The sequence below is a fragment of the Mirounga angustirostris genome, unplaced genomic scaffold (assembly GCF_029215605.1).
Source record: "Mirounga angustirostris isolate CCGP_5_RB_7025 unplaced genomic scaffold, mMirAng1.0.hap1 SCAF_12, whole genome shotgun sequence".
In the NCBI taxonomy this organism is placed as follows: Eukaryota; Metazoa; Chordata; class Mammalia; order Carnivora; family Phocidae; genus Mirounga; species Mirounga angustirostris.
Genome location: NW_026991720.1, coordinates 43563900 through 43589107, shown reverse-complemented (window position 1 = coordinate 43589107; position 25208 = coordinate 43563900). Strand labels below are relative to the sequence as shown.

At 42.6% G+C, this 25208-nt stretch overlaps 2 protein-coding genes across 17 annotated transcripts in view; one reads left to right on the top strand and one right to left on the bottom strand.

The window, feature by feature from the left end:
* RP9 (RP9 pre-mRNA splicing factor) overlaps positions 1-20063 on the bottom strand; it is a 37243-nt gene extending 17180 nt beyond the window's left edge. Inside the window, exons 1-5 of one of the 5 annotated variants that reach the window (XR_010406443.1) lie at positions 15488-15746; positions 6403-6433; positions 5118-5268; positions 2606-2697; positions 412-473 (exon numbers count right to left, since the gene is read on the bottom strand). Coding sequence is in view for 4 of the 5 variants with exons in the window: in XM_064575091.1 (XP_064431161.1) it covers positions 412-473; positions 2606-2697; positions 5118-5268; positions 6403-6433; positions 15488-15639 (488 nt within the window). In the remaining variant the exon portion in view is untranslated. Of the gene's footprint in view, positions 1-411; positions 474-2605; positions 2698-5098; positions 5269-6402; positions 6434-12544; positions 12645-15487; positions 15747-19881 lie in introns of those variants that run through there. The other 4 variants (XM_064575090.1, XM_064575091.1, XM_064575088.1 and 1 more) reach the window with 4 other exon arrangements.
* A 161-nt stretch (positions 20064-20224) lies between these two features.
* BBS9 (Bardet-Biedl syndrome 9) overlaps positions 20225-25208 on the top strand; it is a 452171-nt gene continuing 447187 nt past the window's right edge. For 3 of the 12 annotated variants that reach the window (XM_064575070.1, XM_064575069.1, XM_064575068.1), the window contains exon 1: positions 20227-20973. The gene's annotated coding sequence lies outside the window, so the exon portion shown is untranslated. Of the gene's footprint in view, positions 20974-25208 lie in introns of all 12 variants that reach the window. The other 9 variants (XM_064575076.1, XM_064575072.1, XM_064575067.1 and 6 more) reach the window with 4 other exon arrangements.

Here is a 25208-nt window from a genome sequence, read left to right as displayed (position 1 = left end):
TCGAATAGATGCTGCCTCTCCATCACCTCCCCAACCACCCACAACCACTCAAGTTCATACTAGGTAATCTACCTCCTTAACAATTAGAACTCCGTGGAACTAGTTTGAGAAAAAACCTCTGCTTTCTTCATCCTATCTTTATTCATGCCTAAGAATTTTAATAATAGCTCAGATCCTTAAAGATAAACCAAGCAATCATCCATCAGGGTGTGAGCAGGCAGGACCAAGCCCACTGCTAACCCAAGTGTAATGAGACTGGCCTTTCCTGTGATGAGTCCTGCCTTCCAAATAGCTCACAATTGAAGTACCATAGTTACCAGACCACTCATCTAATACTGGAATGGGTGTTTCCAACTTTATATAATTTCAGACTTTAAAAGGGTAGGATTGTTATCACCAGGACCATCTCACCTTACATCCTTTTCATGTCTTTTATTCTCTCGTATGATGTCATACATGGGATCTTCATGTGCCTTGAGAATGAGAAAGGTTAAGGCTGAGTTAGGCACCATGGACTATCAGTTAAAAATTAAATCCATATTTTACTGAAACCAGTTTTTTTTTCCTGTTTGGTGTAATTTTATATTTAACATGTTCTAATCCTTGCTAAGGGTCACCATCACTTCAAACTCACAGAATTTACAAAAAAAAAAGATTTTCCAATTATGCAATTTGAATAGCCTTTTTAAGGATATCAAACATGGCAGAATCATTATTAAATATTACTCAAGGTTAGAAATATTGAGGTAATTCTCTGTGCTCTGTGTGGACAGATGATCAAGACAGATTAAAACAAGCTGGAAAATGGTATGTAAGAATGACTCATGTATAGGTGTATGTATGTGCCCAGAAAGAAGCATGGAAGTGTCTTCATCAAGCTACATAATGCATATTCGCTCTGGAGAGAGGCAGTATTGGACTTAAAAAATCAACTGTGAAAAGCCTTACTGTAACATGTCAATTTTGTTAAAATAAAGCAAATGTATTCTCGAAATATTCGTATAATTTGAAAGTACTTACTAAGAATATGGCTACACATAGACTGGATTTTATGGTATGTGAATTACCTTTAAAAATGTTACATATTTTTAGTAAAAATTTTACATATTAAAGATAAAAAAGTTAAAAATATCTATAGTCTTACCCGCCGGAGATATCTACTGCTAACATCTTAATGTGGTTCTTCCACTCATTATTCATAATTTACAAAATATTATAATCATTATATATATAATTCTGTTCTTTTTTCACTTATGTATTCATGAACATTTTCCCAAACATAATTCTTTTTTTTTTTTTTTTTTAAGATTTTATTTATTTGAGAGAGAGAGAGACAGCGAGAGCAGGAACACAAGCAGGGGGAGTGGGAGAGGGAGAAGCAGGCTTCCCGCCGAGCAGGGAGCCAGACGCGGGGCTTGATATCAGGACCCTGGGATCACGACCCGAGCCAAAGGCAGACGCTCAACGACTGAGCCACCCAGGCGCCCTCCCAAACATAATTCTTAAAAGCTATATGACTTCTGTGTCACAGTCCTTATGCTGGTATGCTGGCCATTGAAGTTGTTTCCTATTTTCTTTAGTCTAATTTTCAGTCACAGATGTAATTCTGAATAATTCCTTATATATTCATAAAAATTTGTATATATTGATTTTTGTTATAGCCTTGGGATCTATTCTTAGAATTTAGGTTTCTGAATTAAAAATACATGAATTTGTTCATTTTTTTGAGAGTTATCACCAATTTATCTGTAGATTAGATACTGTAAAATTGCCATTCCAGGTAGCATTGATTTATCCAGAATATTTTCTCCACTTTTTTTTTTAAAGATTTTATTTATTTTGACAGAGAGAGAGAGAGACAGCGAGAGAGGGAACACAAGCAGGGGGAGTGGGAGAGGGAGAAGCAGGCTTCCCGCGGAGCAGGGAGCCCGATGTGGGACTCCATCCCAGGACCCTGGGATCATGACCTGAGCCGAAGGCAGACGCTTAATGACTGAGCCACCCAGACACCCCAATTCTCTCCAAATTTTTAAAAATGTCTTAAAGTCCTGGCAAATGTTTGTGGACCCCAGTTTGATATATGGTGATAGTGCCAATCTCTCTGATAACAGCATAGTTAAGCTGACTGAAACAGTGACTGAATGGTGAGTTAACAACCCTGGGAGGTGACTGTGAAAATAAAGTGGGGAAATGACATCTATCTTACTGGTTAAGCAAAGAGGATATATCATTTATACATACATATCTAGTTTATAATAGATATTTAATCTTTACATAAAGACTGGGAACTAGAACGCGGATTTTAGTTATGAAACAAGATTTTTTAAAATATAAGTAAAAAGTGGTTGAATATATAACAATGTCTTTCAGAAAAAGAAATCAGTGTTCCAAGGCATAAGCAAATAACACTTTAATAAAAGTTAATTTTCTACTAATGAGCTAATCTGTCACACAAATTCAGTTTAACAGAGTTAATACCAGATACTTTGGCCAAAAGGCCCTGGGAATGTATTTCATGTTAACCTCCATTTCACTGGTCAGTGCCTGAGTCACTGACATTCACCACCTCTGGCAAATGTAAATTGAAACTCTGGGTTTTACTTACTACTCTGAACTGTTCTAACTTTTGGTTGCCTTTGATAAAGAAAGGGCATTCTTTGTCGCCTGTTCGGTGACCATACCGTTTACAACGCCAACCTAAAAACAAAGAAAAGGGATATATTTCTGTAAGATGATGTAGTTTTATTTAATCAAGATAAAGTATCAGTAGATCATACTAAAGATATTCTTCATTAGATTTCAATTTCCAAAGCAAATGCAATTAGTGGATGAACCATGTAAGACACTAGAAAACAGAAATCAATCGCTTCCTCAAGCATCCTTTAATCTTGGGTTTTCGAAATAAGCCAAGTAGTTACTAAGTAATCCTGTGCAAAAATCAAAGTGTGATTTTTTTAAAATAGTGTGTTATGGCTTGAACAGTGTTGCCCCCTCTACCCTGTCTCGTCCCAGTGTTGCTCCTAACCCTTTGTACCTCAGGATGTGACCTCATTGCGAGAAAGGATCTTTGGAGAGGCCTGGGACAGATTCTTCCCTCACAGTCCTCAGAAGAAGCCAACCCTGCTCACACCCTCATTTCAGACTGATAGCCTCCAGAACTGTGAGACAATATATTTCTGTTCTTTAAGTGACCTGAAAGCCTCTTCACAAATGAAAAAGGTGAAAAAATAAATAGAAAACAATTTGGAAGCAATAAAAAAACATTAGGGAGAAGAAAAAATTAGCATTCTTAGAGAACATTTTGTAACAATTAAAGAATTAAAAAATCATGAAAAAAGCTTTTGGAATTGAAATAAAAAACTTAATCGAAGGATTGGAAGCTATGTTGATGAACTATATTAGAGAGCAGAAAACAAGAACAGGAGAGAAAAGCTCAGAAATTAGAAAATCAATCTAAGAAGTCCTTCATCTGAATAACAGAATTGCAAACACTGAGAGGAGGAAATAATCAATGAAACAATTTGTGAAATTTCAGAACACTGGGAATAAGATGATCTCATAAGGTTCTAGGAAGGAAGAATAAAAAAAGACAGCAACAACAAAGCAGGTTACATCAAAGCATCCACAATTTTAATTGCTTTGGACTTGTCAACAGCAGTTCTACAGATGAAAAGGCAATGGAGCAGTGCCTTCAAAATTCTGAAGGAAGTTTGTTTTTAACAAAATTCTAACTAAATAGCAAACTAAAAATATAAAATACAGATGTTTCCAGAAGAATACAGTCTTGAAAATGTTATCTCCCATAAACCCACTTCTCAGCTACTGGAGAATGTGCTCTACCACAGCAAGAGAATGTAACAAAAAAGATGCAAGATATGGCAAATAGGAGATCAAACACAAGAGGGATATTAAGGGAAACCAAAGAGTGAATAGTGAAGGAAGGTCCCTGGGTGATAGCAGGGGGAACAACTGTCTTTAGGAGGAAAAAAAATGAATAGAATACCTAAGCATCTGAAGGAGCTGAATTAGAAATCAGTACACAGAAAAAAGCAAAAACAAGAACAACAAAAAGACAACTATTAATTGCAGGGCAAACAAAACATTATGCAGGATGTATGAAAGGAAATGCAATTGGTTTAGTATATGATTCAATTCTGAAAATAATCATAATTAAATATACACAAAAGATTTATTTAACTAAATTATGATATAATGTATTGAGAAAATGGGAGTTAGAGTATGTATGAGGTGTGGTTGAGGCACAAAAAAAGAGCTGAAACTCTTCTACAGTAAAAAGTCAACAGACAATGAAGAAACCTGAAAAATCAAAGGCAGGAATATAACCCTGTTATTTAGATACATGGAGATAAACTTCAAAAAAATTTTTTTTTTAATTTTATTTAAGTAATCTCTACATCCCATGTCGGGCTCCACCTCATGACCCCCAGATCAAGAGTTGCATGCTCCTCCGACTGAGCCAGCCAGATGCCCCCAAAATAATCTTCTTGAGAGGTTTACATGGTTACCTTTAGGGTGAGGCGAATGGGGGAAAGGGACTAGGAACTGCTATTTTAATTACCTGCATGAAAAATCTTTGTACAAATGTCTTTAAAAGGCAGCAGTACCCTTTCTTCAAATACCAAGTACCAATTAAGCTGGATGAAGGTGTTGTGGCCGGGGTGGGGTGGGGGCGTGCATGCAGCTGGACCCACAGCTCCTCCCAGGTTACATGGATGAAACCTTACCACCACTGATGGGGGGTGAATGATGCAGGACCCAAAGGGACCTGCCCTCCAATGCATTCCTTGTCCCTCATGGCATTTCTACAACGGAATATCCTTTTTGTTACTGAAATATTACCGAAGAGTGAACTCCAAAGGCAGCTATGGTCTCTGTGGATGACTCCTGCCTTTGGAGTCAGAAGCCCTGGAGTCAAAGCTCCTCTCTGCCTCTTACCTCCGACCACTCACTAACATATGCGGGTCAGCTTCCTTAACTATGAAACAGAGATTGTGCCTTGACTTAACAGGGCTGCGGTGAGAACAAATTAAAAAAAAAGGAAGTAAACGCGCTTTGTAAATCGTGGTATATAACTTGCGTGTATGGAGGAGCGTTACTTGCGACTCTCCCGTGCTCACACTGCATAACTTTGACTTCTTTCCCCAGTGGCATCCAGAGTCCTTTCGTTGGTGCGTGAGCCAGAAATTCCCTGGCATGTTCGTTGCCTGGTACATCTGGTATACAGTCTTCTGGCTTAGTCTCATCTTCCTAAAAAAGGAAACAACATGTCCACAACGTGGCAAAAAAAAGCAGGGGCATTCTCTCCCACCTGCTTCAGGACACAGCCCTGCCTGCCCTTCTCATGGGCTGGACACGCCATGTCCTCCTAAGTTACCCTCTCAAGTACTAGAAAGACAGACAAATTATACCTGACAGAAAAGCCAGAAATAAATGTACCAGAAGAACTGTATCATGAAAATGTCATAGCTACTCTTAGGGAAATATTACTCAGGAATGATTTGTGAGTTCCAAATCCCGATTCTAGATCACAAAAATGAGATTCAGATCACAAACTTTCCTGCTACCTTAAAAGCCTTGTGGAATGAAGCAAAGTACAGAATTAAACAAGATTTCCTGAAATAATAAAAATAACATGTTAAATTAAAAAAGATTACTATCCCTCGGAGACCACTGTCATGTTTTACAATCTTGCACCTGCTGTATTTATGAAGTGTGCTTTCACCACCAAATAACTTCATTACATATTTAAGGTATTATTATTATTTTTTTTACCGTCTGATTGTTTTCAGTTCCCAGGAATGAAAGGTTTGTAATCTTTTCTTTTCATTGAATGTGAGCAAGCAGAAAGCTGTCCTGGCCTCCACTGAGCCCTTTAAGTCTCCCTCCCAGAGATACTGGACTCTAGGGCCAGGTGCCGCCGCAGAGCGGGGGTGGGGGGTTGAGGGGCAGGGGTGGTGAGGGGGGTGTCCTGCACCAGGGGCTGGACAGAGGACCTTCCAGTCTCCTCAGAGACTACTGTTCTCTGAGCTGATGATACTCGGGAAACCAGCACCAAGTCAGAGAAAGGGCACAGCTGTGAAAAGATGCAGCCACAGCAAGAGAGAGAGGGCGGGAGAAGGGGACTGATCGCTGATGAACATGTGGGGCTGCCACCGTTTCTTAGGGAACAGACACACGGCTGATTACATTTCTACAAAGGCACAGGCTGGACACAGAAAGCCCAAAGTGTATGAACTGACTGGCATCTGCAGGGAGAAGCAGGGTTACCATAAAAGGGCGTCCAAAACCTTATGCAACAGGTTTTTATAACAAGTAACTGAGTCTGAGCACTGAGTCAAATATGTCTAAGAGAATGACCAAAGGCACAAACTTCACACTGACCTTGATAAGCCCAGGAGGAGGTTTTTCATAACTAGAAAGGAAAAGAAAAAACATCATCCATCATGTTAACAGGAACGTAACACATTTTAGTGAGTACTGCAGACCAAAATAAAAAGGATATTTTTAGTAAAACCTCAAAACTACATTATGTCTAAAGCAGTTAATAAAATATGCCCAGCCGTCAGAGATCCCATATAAATAAACTGATGCTACACCACATCCTGTGGAGATCTAGAGCTGAAATTCACTGAGGTAATAATTAACTTTGTGTCTAAGCACAAGGATTTTATTGTTGAAGAAGAGAAAGCCAGAGGGGCAGTGGGGGGTTCAGTGGGTTAAGTGTCTGACTCTTGATTTTGACTCAGGTCATGATCTCAGGGTCCTGGGATTGAGTCCCATGTGGGGCTCTGTACTCAGCAGGGATTCTGCTTATTCTTATCCAACTGGATATTTTTCTCCTAAAAAAAGAAAGAACAGGTACAATAAGGGAAACTAAACTTAATTCTCAGGAAATACTGAAGGTTCACCTTGAGAACTTACTCGTTACACAAGTATCCAGACAACAATTATGCCAGGTATAGTGCTAAGTGTCAGAAGAGAGAACTAAGGGCATAGAAAACTAATCTGTTATATGGGCCCCTTAATCCTCCCTCAAAAGATGAGGTAATCTACATGATAAGACTCCCTACTCTTCCTAAGGGAAAGTGACCTGGCCTGGAACAATCCTTCTTTTCTTTTGCTAATAACTTCATTCACCACCCTCCTTATAGAAATCTTCCATTTTGTGCAACTCTTTAGAGCATCTCTCTACTTGCTAGATGGGATGCTGCTGGATTCATGAATCAATTAATAAAGCCAATCAGATCTTCAAATCTACTAGGCTGAATTTTTGTTCTTTAACACAGGTATAAAAAATTTGGTTTGACTTCTGATTCATTCTCACTGCTGTGTACTTTGGACAAGTTATTTAACCCTTCCGAGCCTCAATTTCCTCATTGGTTAATATGTCACAGCAAACATCTCTTCCATCTCTGGAAAAGGCACTTCACAATGCTGGCTTCTGCTCCTTCTGTTGAAAGCAAGTCATTGCTCTCAGCAGCTTCATGAGGCCGCTCAGGACTGGAGCACTAGCATCACAAAGGCCAAGATGTGGACCAGCAAAAGTGCCTGGCTATCCCAAGCCAGTCTTCACATCTTTTGATAGATCTTCACCTTTACTGGGATTTGCTGGCTGCTCCTAAGTGGAGGTGGGCAGAGACCCGGCAGTGGACTTCCCACAGACACCATCCCCAGCTGGGCTTACTGCCTTTCTAGGCCATGGGACTCAGAGACTCCTTTTCCATATCTGGCTGCGGGAATCACTGCCTTTTCCCCTCCATGTACATGGTACATCAGCATTCAGCCAAGTCTATCCCCATTCTCTTGTGCGGCTCATAAAATATGCCTTTATTATAGATATTAAATTATCATGTTACTATCTCAGAATAAGGTAGGGCACGCCAGGGACTCTGACATCTTTTTTCTCCAACATCAGTTCCAACATTTTTCCTCACTGATTCCAATAACTGGAAGCTATACCAATTAAGAGGCTGAATTGGGACAATTACCCAGATCTCGTGACATCTAGAGTTCTTTCATTGAGCTGCAACCACTGTTCTAAGTCAGCAATGCATTTCTTGTATTAATAACTAGTCATGGGTTAAATAAATTGTGCAAGGGCGCACAGCCAGAGCCCAAGTGCTCACTTGTACATGACTGTTAGTACATGTCTAGCTGAATCCAGTAATTATTCTAGCACTATGTTTGTCACTAGAAAACAGAAGACTCCAGGAACACTTTAAATTCAGAGCTTGAGTACAATTTGATTTGGGTACAAATACTGTTCTAAATCCAGTTTTCTCTAAAATTTCCCCCCCACATTGCTCAATTACCCACTTATTTATTGCAATAAAATTTATATACCATACTTCCCTCTGTTTTGACAATGCCCTCCTCAACCTAAAGCAAAATACTATGAGGCTAGAGGGAGGTAGTAACAAGGACAATGACCTCATGCCCTCTCTGAGGCAGGGATTGGATTGAGTGTGTGCAGATATTAAATGCATACACATTTGGTTGTTGATGCTGGGAACATTCATGTGGTGGCAGATAATTCTAAGGAGTCTGTGAGGGGAATGTAAGCTAGGAGTCAACATCTGAGCCACGCCCTGACATTCACCAAGTTAATGGGAAACAGAGCTACAGGGTTTTTAATCACGAATTTTAGCAAGGATAAACCTCCATCATCTGGTTTGCAGACCAGGAATCACTTTGTTAAAGCAGAAAACGTCTCCTGTCTGTGCTCAGCAGCACCCAGGCACCAGACTGGCCAGGCCCTCCTTATTTCTAGCCAGGGACTGAACTGAGAGAGACCCAAAAGCCTGAGAGACAGGAAGCAAATTCTGAGGCTGGGTGTCTGTGTACTTAAGAGTGTCTCAAACTCTTAAAGGGATTTGTCCTCCTCTTCTATAAGGAGAAATACATTAGCTCAGATCTGTGCCTTAACCTTGTAAACGTCCAGGGAAGGACTCATTTTAATACTTCAGAACGGCTGCAAAGTATAGAAACACTTAATGATTTAATGTTTTCTTTATCCTGACTCTTCTTATGCTTTAAAGACCCTTCAGAACAGATTAAGTATTGGAGGTTACAGGGTTAGAGAAAATTGACCAAGGGAAAAGTGGAATGCCTTTCCTTTGGCCCTTCTCTTAAGATGTGAAAGAAAACAACTTTAGTGGATGTGATATTGCAACTTATAGTAAGAAATATGTATTTGGTCTTCACTGTTCTGACACTCAGGTCTTAAAACCTTGTAATTTCCTATACAAAGGCCATAGGAGCATCTTTTCTTATAATATTTAGTTTTGTCACAGTTCCTGAAGTAAGTCCAGAGCTATGAAGGTGAAATTTTGTTATTCATAACAAGCCCCTTTCAACCAAACTGTTTATGTTAATGAAATCACTTTTGCAAAGCTCCTAAAGATGAGGACTGGTTGCCAGGGGAACCACTTCTGTGATTAGAGGGTTGGAACTTTCAGCCGTACCTCCAGGGAGATTGAATTAATCACCAATGGCCACTGATTAATCAATCATGCCTATGTAATGAAGCCTCTATAAAACAACAACAACATACCCCAGGGTGCCTGGGTGGCTCAGTAGGTTAAGCGTCTGCCTTCGCCTGGGGTCATGATCCCAAGGTCCTGGGATCCAGCCCTAGGTAGGGCTCCCTGCTCAGCAGGGAGCCTGCTTCTCCTCCTCCCTGCTCCTGCTCTCTCTCTCTCTCACTCTCTTTCTCTCAAATAAATAAAATCTTAAAAAAAAAACCAACAAAAAACTGGGGCGCCTGGGTGGCTCATTCGGTTAAGTGACTTCCTTTGGCTCCGGTCATGATCCCAAGCTCCTGGGATCGAGTCCCACATCAGGCTCCTTGCTCAGTGGGGAGCACGCTTCTCCCTCCTCTGCTCCCCCTGCTTGTGCTCTCTCTCTCTCTCTCTCGATCTGTCAAGTAAGTAAAATCTTAAAAAAAACCCACAAAAAACAAAAACCCAAAAATGGATTTCAGAGACCTTCAAGGTTGAACACATGGAGGTGTGGTGTATCTGGAGAGGACATGGAAGCTCCATGCCCTTTCCCACACATCTTAACTCTATGTATCTGTTCCATCTGGCTGTTCCTGAGCTATAACCTTTTATAATAAATCAATAATCAAGTAAATAAAATGGTTTCCTGAGTTCTATGAGCTGCTCTAGCAAATTAACCAAACCAGAGGAGGGTGGTGCTAGGGAAACCTCTGCTGTACAGACAATAGGTTGGTAGCAACCTGGCCTTGGGACGCATCTAAAGCATGTGGAGAGGGGCAGTCCTGTGAGACTGAGCCCTTAACCTGTGGATTCTGATGCTGACTCCAGGTGGACAATGTCAGAATTAGATCTGTTAGACATGTACTTGGTGTCCTCTGAGAATAGGAGAATTTCTTGGTGGTGTTGGAAAAGTCCCACACAGTTAGAGTAGTGCTCTGAGTGTAGTATGAGTGTAGAAAAGAAAAACAGGAGTGTTTTTTCCTTTCTAGCAGAGGAAGGATGAGAAATGCCATGAATCGTTACAGAAAAGAAAACTTCCCTTTAGCTTCATCTCTGGATGCTTCCAAATAAGGATGGTGATGGAGGCTTCTCCACTCTCATCCTCGCCATCATTAATCCAGAGTTTTTCTAAAGGGACAGAGGAGGACTTAGTCCCTGAAGTTGTTTTGGGTATAAACAGAATTAACTTTTTAGATATGATATTTCCAGAGCAAATACTTCCACTATTTTCAGGTAGAAAGCCGTGGCATGCCAAATGCCTAGGCCTCTCTTAGCAAGAATAATGGAAATTTGCCTATATTATGAAGGTGATACAGTCCACCAGCAGCCATTCATTAGAAACATTAATGCTATCCTTTATGGATTGGGACTTAAGGGAGCTTGGAAGGGAGGAGGTAACATCTTCATAAATACCCAATAATCCAACAATACTTTCTTTTGCCACAGGAGGAGTACAAATAATATATGGCCAAACTAAAATCCACTTCCTGAAAAATATGTAAAAACTTTTGCCTAAGTGGAAAAGGAGTGTGATGAGAACTGACCACACATTTTTTTTTTTTTTTAAGATTTTATTTATTTATTTGACAGAGATAGAGAGCACAAGTAGGCAGAGTGGCAGGCAGAGGGAGAGGGAGAAGCAGGCTCTCCGCTGAGCAGGGAGCGGACGTGGGGCTCGATCCCAGGACCCCGGGATCATGACCTGAGCCGACGGCAGCTGCTTAACCGACTGAGCCAGCCAGGTGCCCCCTGACTACACATTTTGAAATCTGTTATTAATAGCAATGGACTGGGGCACCTGGGTGGCTCAGTCGTTAAGCGTCTGCCTTGGCTCAGGTCATGATCCCAGGGTCCTGGTATTGAGCCCCACATCGGGCTCCCTGCTCAGCAGGAAGCCTGCTTCTCCCTCTGCCACTCCCACTGCTTGTGTTCCTGCTCTCGCTACCTCTCTGTCAAATAAATAAATAAAATCTTAAAAAAAAAATAGCAATGGACTTTCCTAAAAAGTCCATTTTACAACTGTTTCTCCAAATTTAAAGGAACATGGTTGGTGTTTTTTCCGAGGGCTTGACAATTCTTTAGTTTATGTAACATGTTAAAAAAGATATTTCTCAAAGTCTAAAGTAATAGTTAACTATTAAAATTATTTAACTATTAAATATAACATATCTGAGCGGTGCCTGGCTGGCTCAAGAGGTAGAGCATGTGACTCTTGATCTCAGGGTTGTGAGTTCAAGACCCACGCTGGGTGTAGAGATTACTTAAACAAACAAACAAAACCCAACCAGACCTAGAATGGGAGTGTGTTTATTGTGTAGTTGGTTTCTGCGCTGTGACAGTTGAGAAGTGTGCACTTTTTGTAGTTAATCCTTAGAATTAAAAAAAAAAAAAAAAAAGTTGGTGGAGGCCCATTACTTTGTACCATCTGTGAAGCCTTGCTATTATATCATTCACATTGTAATAAGTTTCTCTGAGCAGTATGAAGACTAAATTTAGATAATAGAGGAAAAACTTATCTTCCCAAATGGGCATGGGGAAAGAAATCTTTATTTTCCCAAGTGCTTAAAAATACTCTTGTATTTCTGAGTGCTGGCATAGGATTTCTTTTGGAAGAGTCCTTCGTGTAAGCATAGTCAATTCCAGTTGTTCCCACAGCTTGCTCCTATGGGGTGGAAGGCAGAGATGAAAATGCCACATATATACAGAATCTCCATTCTGTTATGTCCAGCAGACAAGGGACACTTGAATAGGGTTGGAGCTTGGTTAGAGCACAGGGTGAAAGATTCAGATGCCTCTGGGGTCCTGGCAGGTATGGTCAAAAGGTAAGAAAAGGTAAGGTCAAGTGTAAGAAACTGACCAGAGGAGTGTGAGGGGACCTAATGAGGGCAACCAGGGGGTAAAAGAATTTGAATTCAATCTGTGAAAACCCACTATGGGGCTTCCCATTTTACATGGCTGGCTGGACAACTTAGTTATTTGCCTTCCTTTTCATTGCAGTCTGATATCCCTACAGTGAGACTTACCAGTCAATAAACCAGCAACTTTGCATTCTCTGTCTCCCAACTGCTCCCTTCAAAATAGCTTTATAATGCCTCCCTCTTAATGGGGAAGATCCAAGGATCCCTGCATATTAGGAAAAAACCTCTAAGTGAAAGAAATCTCAAGAAAAGTCAAAGAAGAAATAGACAACAAAGAAGAAAGCAAATGAAAAAAAAAATGAGTATCCTCAAAGATGACAGATTTGTTATTGAGGAAACAATAGGATATTATGAGAAAAAGAATTCTCAGGCCAAGAAGCTCTTCAAAGTTAAAAATTAAAACTTAAAAGTGCAATGGTGGGAAGATTGGAAGATAAATCTTTTAGAAAGTAGAATGAAAAGAGGATCACAGAAGTCTAAGAGTACGAAAAAACAAAATGGAGGGAAGGAAATTAAAACACAGATCATATATGAATATTAAATACCCACGAAGTATTGAGAAAATTAAAAAAAATATGAAATCTGGTGAGAAAAAGTTCACATCATGAAATTGCAAGGGGCAGCTGGGTGGCTCAGTTGGTTAAGCAACTGACTCTTGATTTCAGGGGGAGCAGCAAGTAGAGGGGAAAGCAGGCTCCCAGCCAAGCAAGGAGCCCAGTATGGGACTTGATCCCAGGACTCCAGGATCATGACCTGAGCCGAAGGCAGACACTTAACCAACTGAGCCACCCAGGGACCCCACCCCAATGCACTTTTTATAGGAAGTTACATAATATACTTAAACAAAATGAGATAAAGAGAGAAAGAGAAGACACAGGGTCCAGAAATGGGATCCAGGACAGGAGAGTGACGAAGGCAGTTGTACACCAGGTCTAGAAAGTAACCAGAATGTACTGGAGGAGAACAGAAGGAAGATTTTTGGTTTTAAAAACAAACAAATTGATAAGACTGTCTGATATGTAGGAACAAGTAGAAAAAGTACTCTCAGCCTTTAGAGTCTTTCAGATAAAATTAGTAGCAGGTAATAGTAAATTCAAGCAAATGAAAAAAATTGAGGTGCTTATTAACTAGATGAAAAACAACAATTGTGCTAGAAAGCAAAACAATCACAGAACACCCTTTGGCTCAAAAGTGAACAATACTGAATAGTTATAATAATGCTAATACCAACTATTGATTTAACAAAAATTATCATGGAGCTATATTGGAAGGATGGATGCAAGAAGGGTAGGGAAAGAGAACTAAACCCTCATGTATGTGACATACATATAGGTAATGTCTATTGTTCAATCTAAAAAAGCAGCATAAGCATATAATTGGGAATAAGTAGTTAAATCCCAGAAGAAAAAACGGTTTCCTTATTGTAAACTTGGTTGGAGGGAGGGTTGCAGGGAGTGTGTGGGTGACTATAGAACAGGGATGTGAACCACTATTTTTTGAAATTAGTCTCTTGGTACTATTTGATGTTTAAAGTATTACTCTAAAAATAAAAATTCTGATTTAAAAGCAAACAAGTCCCTGAATTAGCCAAACCAAATATGTCAGCAGCCCAGAAAGTTTAAATCCCTGAAGTGGAAAAATCCAACTGGTTTGGGAATCAGACCTGGGTTCCTCTTTAGTTTTGCTAGTTTACAGGTCAATGTATCCTTGATCAGGTTACTTAACTGCTGAACCTGCATTTCCTCATCTGCAAAAAGAGGTTATAATCTCTCTGATGTCTATGAGTGCTTTGTGAGCTACAAATAAATGTATAGTGTTAACCACTACCTGGTATCCCACAGTTAAAGATACTGAGGGTCAGACTGGGCTCTGCGAAGCTCAGGCTTATCTAGAGAAAGATATTTGAACATCTGCATTGCACAGGACAGGGCCACAGAGGGCTCAAAGGGGCCAGGACTCTGGGTGCTAGCAATGCAGCACCTGTATCCTGAAACGACTGCCTTACTGAGTTGAAATTCAGCTCAAGGGTCACACTGAAAAGAGCAGGCCAGCCTCCAACAGTGCAATGCATTTTGTGTCAAAGCTCCCAGGTTAATTATAAAGAATCTGAATCCTTCCAGGACGTTTCCTTACATCATCATCTTAGCTTAGGTAATGCAAGTGCCTGAAATAGAAACGAAGTATGTACGGAAGAACTCCGTGAGCACCAAACTTACAAGTTTGCCTTCTAAAGCTAATTACAGAAAGACAGAATCACAGAAAAGAACTGGAAGGTCATGAATCCACCTCCCACTGATGTTGCAACCTCCTTTACAACCTGCCCTCCTCCCGCGGGTTCTGGGCTCTCCCCGAACCCGCTGGAGCTGGGGGCACACGGGGCCCCTTTAAGTCAGGCCATGCTGACCAGCAACCACAGGAGACTCTGGTCCTAATTCTTTTTGTTGAGCTGGAATTGGCCTCTTCGTAGCCCCCACCGTTCATGCTGGTACAACCACCACCACCACCACCACCAACCCTCAGGAGTAAAGAGAACAAGTCTCCACTCTCTTCCACCTTTGGGATCTCTAGGGACAAGTCCCTCACCCCATTCTCCAGCCCTCCCCTCCCCAGCGCACTAAGGGTAGGGGAGGGCGTGTTCTCTTCCCTTCCTAGCAGCGGATGAAGAGAATGGGGGTTTTATCCGGCTCCCGGGGGGCCCTGTCAACCGCCAACCCTGAAAGGGCAGGACGGCGGCGCTCACTGCCCCTGCCGCGTGTCAGTCCCCAAATCCCCACCGAGCGCCTACTCAGTGCCGCACGGTCCTCAGCGCCAAGCAGAGCCCCGGCCGCACGCCGACCTCGGGCGGGGGGAATAAAGCCCGAGCTTCCCTGCCGGCCCAGGCCGCTCGGCGCGCCGGGGCAACGGCCCTTCCCTCCCCGGGGAGGCGCGACTGGAAGTCCGGGTGCCGGGGCCGCACGGGTCCCCGGGGACCCAGCCTCCCGCGCCCCCGCGGCGCCGGCCCACCCGGACCCCGCGCCTGGCGGAGGAGCGCGAGCGGCGCGGACTCACAAGGACTCCAGGTGCTTGAGCTGCTGCAGCTGCTGCGCGTCGTGCCGCCGCCGCTTCTGCTCCCGGCGCCGCTGCAGCTCCTGCTCGGCCGGCTCCCGCGGCCGCCGCACGCCCCCGGCCCCCGCGTCGTCGCGCCGCGGCCGGGAAGACATCGCGGCCCGCGCGGCTGAGGCGGCCCCCGCGGCGTGCCTGAGGCGGCTGAGGCGTTGGGAAGACGGCACTTCCTCCGCGCCGCGGCCGGCCGGCCCCGCAGCGCCCCCTCCCGCCGCCCGCCCGGGCCCGGCCCGCTGTCCCCGCCGAGGCCTCCCGGTCCCCGCCTCCCGCCAGGCCTCCCCGCCGCCTCCCGCGTCGTGGCCCCAAGTCCGCGCTCAGAGCGCCGTGGCCCCGCCGCCAGGCCGGCCGGGGTCGGAGCGCGCCCCCTGGCGGCGGCCGCGAGCGCGGCGGGCTGGGGGTGGGGGAGGCCTGCGGGGCAGCCGGGGAGCCCCGCCCCCCGCGCGCGCCCCTCCCCTGGGAGGCCTGGGGACCCGTGCGCGGCGGCTTTGTGGCCCCCCTGGCTAGACGCGGGCTGCTGCTCCTTGGGGCTGGGATTCACCCAGCTTTGAAGAAAGCAAGACACCCCAGAGAAATTCTCTTTTTCCAGAACGTCGTTAAAACGTAGTCAGCCTGCAGTGTATCTAGACAAGGTTTGGGTGCTAGACTGAAAGCCATAGACACTGAGCGCTTTTCATGTGCTCGTTATTGAGCTAAGCCCGCAAGAAAAATTGATTTAATCTTTAAAAACTTACTAAGTGCTGTTATTACCCGTATGTATTACCCTTATTTTATACATAAGAAGGAGGCGGAGAGAGTTCAATAACATGCCCGAGGATGCAGAAGTAGAAGTCGTGGAGCCAGGCCGCCGCGAAGTGTTAAAGTGCTTAACTAGGTTGCATTTTGTAACTGTATCTGATATGTGAAGTTATGATCACTGTTTCAGCTTTAACATAATGGAAGAAAGCACAAACGAAGTAAAAGTAACTATTCCCCTCAAATGTGGCATTCAATATGGTTAATACTTAAAATGAGGAGCTCCTTCATATTTATTAGAGAAAATCCAAATGAAGGAATGCACAAGGTCTATGAACAGAAACACAGTTATTACACTGGTATGTCCCAGAGCTTGGAAATCAGGTTCTCCCCCTGGAGGGAGAACTGGTGCATAAACCAATCTAGCAGTTGATGCAAGTTACCTGAACCAGTAAGTGCCCCATAAATACCCTGGCTGTGAGGTGTTCAAGTCTGGTTTTCTGGGTCTCCCAGAGGTTTGATGAACTACCTGATTTCCTTGAAACTAGTTTTTGTTTAACCAGCTAGAATGGATTCTGTTATCTGTGACTAAAGAACTCTGTCAGAAACAATGTTTGATTGCAAAGTTAGTTTTTTTTTTAAGATTATTTATTTATTTATTTGAAAGCAAGAGAGACAACATGAGCAGGGGGGTGGGGGTGGGTGTAAGACCAGAGGGAGGGGGAGAGGCAGAAGCAGACTCCCCACTAATGCAGAGCTCCATCCCAGGACCCTGGGATCATGACCCGAGCCAAAATCAAGTTGGATGCCTAATCAACTGAGCCACCCATGTGCCCCTCAAAGTTAGTGTTTAAAATCAACCTGGGGGGTGCCTGGGTGGCTCAGTCGTTAAGCGTCTGCCTTCAGCAGGGTCCTGGGATCGAGCCCCACATCGGGCTCTCTGCTTAGCGGGAAGCCTGCTTCTCCCTCTCCCACTCCTCCTGCTTGTGTTCCCTCTCTTGCTGTCTCTCCCTCTGTCAAATAAATAAATAAAATCTTAAAAAAAAAAAATCAACCTGGATGTCCTGATACTAAAGGAATATAATGGTAGTATAATTCATTATTTAGAAACATAAGGTTTCCTTCTTACACTTTAGAACAACCTCTTACAGTTCTCACACATGAGAGGTGAGGATACTCAATAGCTCAGTTTATGAATGGTGAAGTCCTTGGTCCCAGCTTGTGTGCAAGTCTCCACTCCTGGTGCAATTCCACATATTTGAGCACGTCTAGTCCATGTTTGAGGTGAGCGTTCCTGGATCCTGATAGTTTCAGGGCCCATGTAGTCTCCTGAGCAAGAACCCACCCACTAATGGTCATAGGCATCAGGCACCCAAGCTTGGCCAGCAGAAAAGCCACCCCAGGAGAGAAGGAACAACGCCAGTCATTTGGTTGGTGTAAGCCACTCAGATTTATCTCTGGTATGCACCATGGAGTTGTCTGAACTCTTGGGAGAGCCAGAAGATGTAAGGTTATAAAGGTGAAGGAAAGATTTAAAAAAAATTTCAAAAACATTCATTTATTCATTCATCAAACACTGAATTAGACCTGCTATGTGAATATGTTTTGAGTGCAGGGGAGAAACCAGTCTCTACCTTTGTGGAGCTTATATAAGAAAAATGTTGAACTGACTATTACCCATATATTAGAACTTCAGTTATGATCAGTTCTATGAAGATATATGGGGGTACTTATTCTAGTGGTGGTCCAGGAAGCCTTCCCAGGGGGAAGGGAAATACAAGCAGAGGCTTAAAGGATGAGTAGGAGCTGGTGGAGCAAAGGAAAGTATCTCAAGAGGCAGAGCAGCCTGTGGAAAAGGGGCTTCATGTACAGAAGAAATGAGAGAGAAGGTCACTGTGGGGCTGGAGCCTGGGGAGAAAGGAGAAGAGCCACGAAATGAGGCTGGAGAGGCAGACCGGACAAGATTGTCCAGGATCTTGTAGACCTTGTGAAGGACCTGGATCTCAAAGTAAGTGTGGTAGGAAGGTAATGAAGAAAATAAAGTTGGAAGAAGTCATTATCATATTTGAATTTTAAACATTTCTCTAGCTACCATATGGTTCCACACTATGTGATGCTACACATATTCTGCAGCTGTTAATGTGCCAAATCTGCCTTTATGACATTTCATTCATTCTAGAAATATTTATTTGGACTGGTAAATGCTACGTTCACGTTGTTCAAATTTTGGGTCAAGAGTCATTAGAGGACTGTGAAATCAACTGAGGGAATTGTGAAATCAACAGCAACATTGTAAACTATGAAATAAAAAAGGAAAGAACAGAAAGTGGAAATATCAGAGGGCATCATACGCAAATAAGTTAGGTATTATCTTTCCAAATTAATTTTGTCCTATGAGTTAAAGCAAAAAATAATTGACAGCTGTGTTCTGAATGTTAAATGATCCAACATGCTTCATATAGTGCCTGGCACATATATTTATTGTGTGCCTGGCTCAATAAATAATTGGCCTTGATGATGGGTATAGTCCTTTGTGTGTCTAATATGCATGAGGTTTAAAAGAAATAACATTTTTTGGGTGGGCAGTTCTGCTTTGGTGTGGCTAGATGGATCTCTGCAGTTAGCTGGTGGCTCTGCTGGGTTTGGCTGGTCTAGAATGACCTCACTCATGTGTCTAGAGGGGCAGTGGAGATGACCTGACAACATGTTTCTCATCATTCAGCAAGCTTCTACAGGTCATTCACATAGAAGTGGTTGCAGTATTTTCAAGAGAAGCACGAGAGGGAGAAGCACTTTTTGAAGCTTTGCTTGCATCATATTTACTAATGTTTCATTGACCAAGCAGGTCAAATTCAGATTTAAGGGTAGAGCTGCAAAATCACATTGTAAAGAAATGGGCACACAAAAATGGAAAAAAAAAACTACAGCTATTTTTGTAAATGATCACACTCATTAAGAGGAATATGGCACCAGCTGTTGAAAATAAACTTTTCATGCCAGAAATTATAAATTACCTTAGGTTTCCCAGCAAATACTATTCTTCGCACTGTCCCATGCTGTCACTGAAATAGGTTGAATTTGGATATCAAGCTTTCAGAAGCTTCTCCTGTCACAGGGAATATGTATTTTTTTTTTAATTAAGCAGTTACATATCTTAGCGGGTTGAAATATAAATTAGTAGTTAAAGATAATTTTTTCTTTTTCTTTTTAAGTAGGTTCCATGCCCAGCGCAGAGGCCAACATAAGACTTGAACTCATTCATGATACTGAGATCAAGACCTGACCTGAGATCTAGAGTCAGCTGCTTAACCAACTGAGCCACCCAGGCACCCTCAAGGTAATTTTCAAATGATTATTTTCATACAGTATTTTATTCTATTATTTAAAAAAACCTTTTTATTCTAGGGGCACCCCTTTGCTTTTGAAAACAAAGATAAAAAAAACTGGCCTTATTATTATGTTCAGTTGTAAAGCTGAACATTTACATATCTATATACCAGGTAATCCACTCTAAGGTATATGCTAAAGAGAGCCGCTGCGCATGGGATCAGAAGCCACGTATAAATAACCTCATGGCAGCACTGTTTCTCCTAGGAAAAAATAAGCACCTGGAAATTGTTTAAATGCTCCACCGCCTCCACGATGTTTGTCTTCCCCACGTCTTCCTCTTCAAGGTGAATGTATACCGGGCCAGCACCACCCCCGCCACGGGAGCTCCCACACTGGCGCTCGCTACTGAGGCCACCCTGGCCACCACCGCCTGGTTCACATACGGGGCCTTTTGCGCCTGGGATCGGGGAAATTAACTGCTCCGGGAGTCTGGGACGCGCGAGCCCGCGGAAAAGCCCAGACGCTCCGCCCCTCCTGCGTAAGCCCCGCCCCCGCGGGAAGCTCCACCCCACGCGCTGACACGCGGGACGGGTAGGCATGGGAGGGGCGTGGCCTGCGTCCACAGCGGAAGCATGAGGCGGGTATTCCTCGGAGCCTACATCTGAGGAACTGTCCAAGGACCGGAAAGGGAATGGTATTAATTATCTCTGTGCTAATAAGGACCAGGGAGTGGTTCACTCCAGCCCCCTCCTTTAGAAATCTGATTCCAACCAGGCCCAAGCAGAAAAAGTCTTCCACCTTCCACCCTCCTCGGCCACTCTGGACTACAGCCCCCAGAAGGCATCGGAGCTCAGCCATCCGACTTGCGCAGGGGCGTTCGTTGTAAAGTGCTATGACAACAGGGCGAAGATGGCTTGGAGTTAGGCGGGAGTGGGGAGTTGTCCCTTCCGCCGTTGCTGTCCTCTATCTGCTACATCCCACTGACTGCCTCCCTCACCATTTCCTCCTCTTTGTGAGAAGCAGGACTTGCCGTTGTTCTGGCCTGCCTGGTCTCTTCCAAGGGATTGATGCCGTTTCCCCTGCGTGTCTGCGGGGTTGACACAGAAGGGATGCAGGTTTACTCCTTGTGGGTGTCGCTCCAACTCTGTGGAGCTGGTGGTGCTCCCTGGTGAAGCTCTTTCTATCTGGGACGTGGAACAAGTTGGAGCAGGGGAACGACAGGGAGTAGTGAAGCGAGGGGTTGCTTTGCTCTGCACCCTCCATTCTTGCTCTCGTCGTTGCAGCCCTGGGACCCTGGCAGGCGTCCTTAAAGGGAAATCTGCGGAGAGTTCGAGGAAAGGTGGGGCAGGACCCACCTGATTCGGCATCAGGTAAGCGTATGTCTGGAATTAAACATTGGGAGCGTGAATGCCCTTTCTGTGTTTTGTTTTGTGGGCAAGATTGATCCTCTGATGCCATGGAATGGTTTTGGGGGATATTGGATGATAGGTTTCTTAGGAAGGATGTTTGCATTAAAAATCGAACAAAACGCAACTAGGTGCACGAAGTGTGTGGAATCTTTTTTTTTTTTTTTTTTAAGATTTTTATTTATTTATTTGACAGAGAGAGAGCGAGAGCGAGAGCAGGAACACAAGCAGGGGGAGTGGGAGAGGGAGAAGCAGGCTTCCTGCTGAGCAGGGAGCCCGATGTGGGACTCGATCCCAGGACTCTGGATCATGACCTGAGCCGAAGGCAGACGCTTAACAACTGAGCCACCCAGGCGCCCAAGTGTGTGGAATCTTACGAACATTTTTAAGAAAGGGTGATAAGAATTTTTAAAGATTCCATTCAGAAATGTCACATGGTGCGCAAGCATCCTCCTCCCATGACTCTTCAACAACAGGTCTTGTGAGCAAATGGTCAAAGCAATTCTCAGCCTACGACTGCAGTAGGATGCATGCACTAATACCCTCTAATTCTTGCAATAGGATTACTGCTTCTCCTTCTCTATGTTGCAGACCACAGCAGTTTAGATGAACGGAGCTGATTTTTATCAGCATCTCCTTTCCCTAATTAAGTCCTACAATTGACTTCAATGGAGAAATTCATAGTTTTGTTTTGTTTTTGTTTTTTGCCACCTCACTTTTCCTTTAAACATGAAACCACGTCACACACATACACAACTTGAAGATACTAGGAGGAAAACTATCGGTCTTCACTAAAGTTCTCTAGCATTTAGAGCGGCATAGATTTTCTAACTTGTTAGAAATACATAAAGAGAATAATTGCTGATATATATATATATATTTTTGTGAATAGACTAAATCCTTATTTAGGAGAATTAAAAAAAACTTGCAAATAGTTTATAAGCTATTTGAGTTTAAGGAATTTTTAGTTTTGTGTAATTGTGTGTAATTGCTCTTAAATTACAACCACACACTTATGTTTATGGTACAAGTTCTTGATGAAAACATTCACTGAAGGGGAAAAATCCAGTATCAATAGTATATAGTAGTTGTTAATGTTTTACATCTTTTGATGTATGTAGCAAGTCTCATCCCTCAGAATAAAGACTCAAATATTTCTCAAAAATTATCAAAACACATGATGTTATTATAAAACATCCCTGTTGATTAACATTTCAGTGAAAGATTACTGTCATTTTTTATTTTTTTAAAAGATTTTATTTATTTATTGATGAGAGAAAGAGAGGCAGAGGGAGAAACAGGCTCCCCAAGGAGCAGGGAGCCTGATGCAGGACTTGATCCCAGGACCCCGGGATCATGACCTGAGCCAAAGGCAGACACTTAACCATCTGAGACACCCAGGCACCCCATTTTTTAAATGTTGCATTTAAATATTCAGTCCAGAGGTTCAGATTGGCATTGCTCAGAATACATTCCACCACCACCACCACTTCTATTACTACTACTAGGTTACTACTGACATTTATCTGACATTTATTGAGTACATCCTATGGTTAAGCAGTTACATGTGTTAGGCCATTTTATCTTCCCACCCCCCAGAACCATTAGGAGATTAGAAGGTGAGGGACTTGTTTCAAGTCACTCTGCTGAGGTGTGAAATGGAAAAGAGAACCCAGGTCTGTTTAACTCCCTCTTCTGTGCTCTTTTGTCTTCTGTGTCTTTTATTGAAAATTTCAATACTGATTCCTTATAATATTGTCTTCAAAAGCAACATTCTTCTTTTTTTTTTTTTTAAGATTATTTATTTATTTATTTGAGAGAGAGAGAATGAGAGAGAGAAAGCACATGAGAGGGGGGAGGGTCAGAGGGAGGAGCAGACTCCCCGCCGAGCAGGGAGCCCAATGCGGGACTCAATCCCGGGACTCCAGGATCATGACCTGAGCCAAAGGCAGTGGCTTAACCAACTGAGCCACCCAGGCGCCCAAAAGCAACATTCTTCTAATTCTACATATACTTGTCACTTTTCTTGCCCTGGATGACCTGATTCCTACTTTCCAAAATTTGAGTCAGGACTAGCATGACCTGGAGAAAGTAAAACTGCAAATATGAACAACAGCGTCAGCAGCTTAGCCTCCTAATTCCAGGATCTACCTTCTAATCCAAATATTCTCTCTTTTTTTTTTTTTAAGAGGAGAGAGAATTTTAAGCAGGCTCCACGCCCAGTGTGCAACCAAACCTGGGGCTCAATCTCACAACCCTGAGATAGCAACCCTGAACCCAAGTCAAGATCAGATGCTTAACCGACTGAGCAACCCAGGCACCCCCACATTTTCTTTCCACAGGATTCTTGGGGTTATTTTTGTTGCAGCAATTCTTCTAGTCATCCTTCCATATTGTAGGACTAGGCCAATGGGGTGTTAAAACATCCATATCTTAAATGAGAACTAAATCTGAGTAAATTTTGATGTGGAAGATAATGTATATATGTTAAGTATTAAAAATAAGAAAGTGTCAAGTATGGAAGAGTATTTCTGGAGTTAGGGGATAAAGAGGTTATCTTCTATTTATTATTCTAATGAAGCATAAGAAATCAATCTTTTGTGGTTATAGGTATGGACCCTTTAAAACCTTCACATTGTTGTTTTCTAGTCATCCTTAAAAAAATTAATTAGGTTGGGGCGCCTGGGTGGCTCAGTCAGTTAAGCATCTGCCTTGGGCTCAGGTCATGATCCCAGGGTACTGGGATCGAGCCCCTCGTGGGGCTCCCTGCTCAATGGGGAGTCTGATTCTCCCTCTGTTCCCCACTCCTCCTGCTCTCTCTCTCAAATAAATAAACAAAATCTTAACAAAAAATTTATTTAGGTGTATGAAATACTTTCTTGCAGTTTGAACTTGCAGTGATTACAATTAATACCAACAGAGTATATCTTTTTATTCTTTGTGGGGTGGCTTCACTGAATGTTTAGGGTTCTGGAGTAGACAGCCTGCTTTGGGATGCTACTTCTACTACTTACTAGTTGTGACCACTTGGGCAGGTTTCTTAACCTCTCTGTATTCAGGGATACCTGAGTAATAGTACCTATCTTTTACTTTGTAGTTCTGTTTTGAAGATTAAAATAGAGTACTTGCAAAGCACTTAGAGCACTGCCTGGGACTTAGTGAATGATTAGTAACTGTTAGCTATTTTCCTTTATATCAGTATTTCTTTTTTTTATTGTTGAATAATATTTTGTTTTATGGATATGCCAACATTGTGTTTATATATTCATCAGTTGATAGACATTTGGATCGTTTCTACCTTTTGTTTGGGTCATTTTTACCTTTTGAATATTATGAATAATGCTGCTATAAATGTTCCTGTATAAGTTTTTATGTGGACATATGTTTTCATTTCTCTTGCAACCTTGGACTGGAATTGCTGGATCATATGATTACTCTATGTTTAATTGTTTGAGGAGTTGCCAGATCACTTTCCAAAGTGGTTGTACCATTTTACATTACCACCAGCCGTGTATGAGCATGTTGATTTTTCCACATCTTTGCCCAAACTTGTTTCATCATAGTGGGTATAAGGTGGTATCTCATTGTAGTTTTGATTTTCATTTCCCTGTTGGCTAATGATGCTGAACATCTTTTCATGTGTTTATCAGCCACTTGTATATCCGACTTGGAGATCCTTTGCCCATTTTTAAATTGGGTTTCTGTCTGTGTATTATTGAGTCATAAGAGTTCTTTGTATGTTACAGATATATATATATATATTTAAATATTTTATTTATTTGAGAGAGAGAGAGAGAATAAGCTGGGGGAGAGGCAGATGGAGAGGGAGAAGCAGGCTCCCCACTGAGCAGGGAGCCCCATGAGGGGCTCGATCCCAGGACCCTGAGATCATGACCTGAGCCGAAGGCAGATGCTCAACGAGTTGAGCCACCTAGGTGCCCCCAGATGTGTCTTTTATCAGAGATATGATTTGCAATATTTTCTCCCACTCTGTGGGTCTTTTTCACTTTCTTAGTGTTGTTTGAAGCAAAAGTTTTAAATTTTGGTGAAGTCCCTTTATTTTTTCTTTTGTTACTTATGCTTTTGGTGTCAAGTTTAAGGATCTATCACAATATCTAATATCATGAAAATTTACTTTTAAGTTTTCTTCTAATAAGTCTTCTAAGAGTTTTATAGTTTTAGCTATGCATTAGCATACA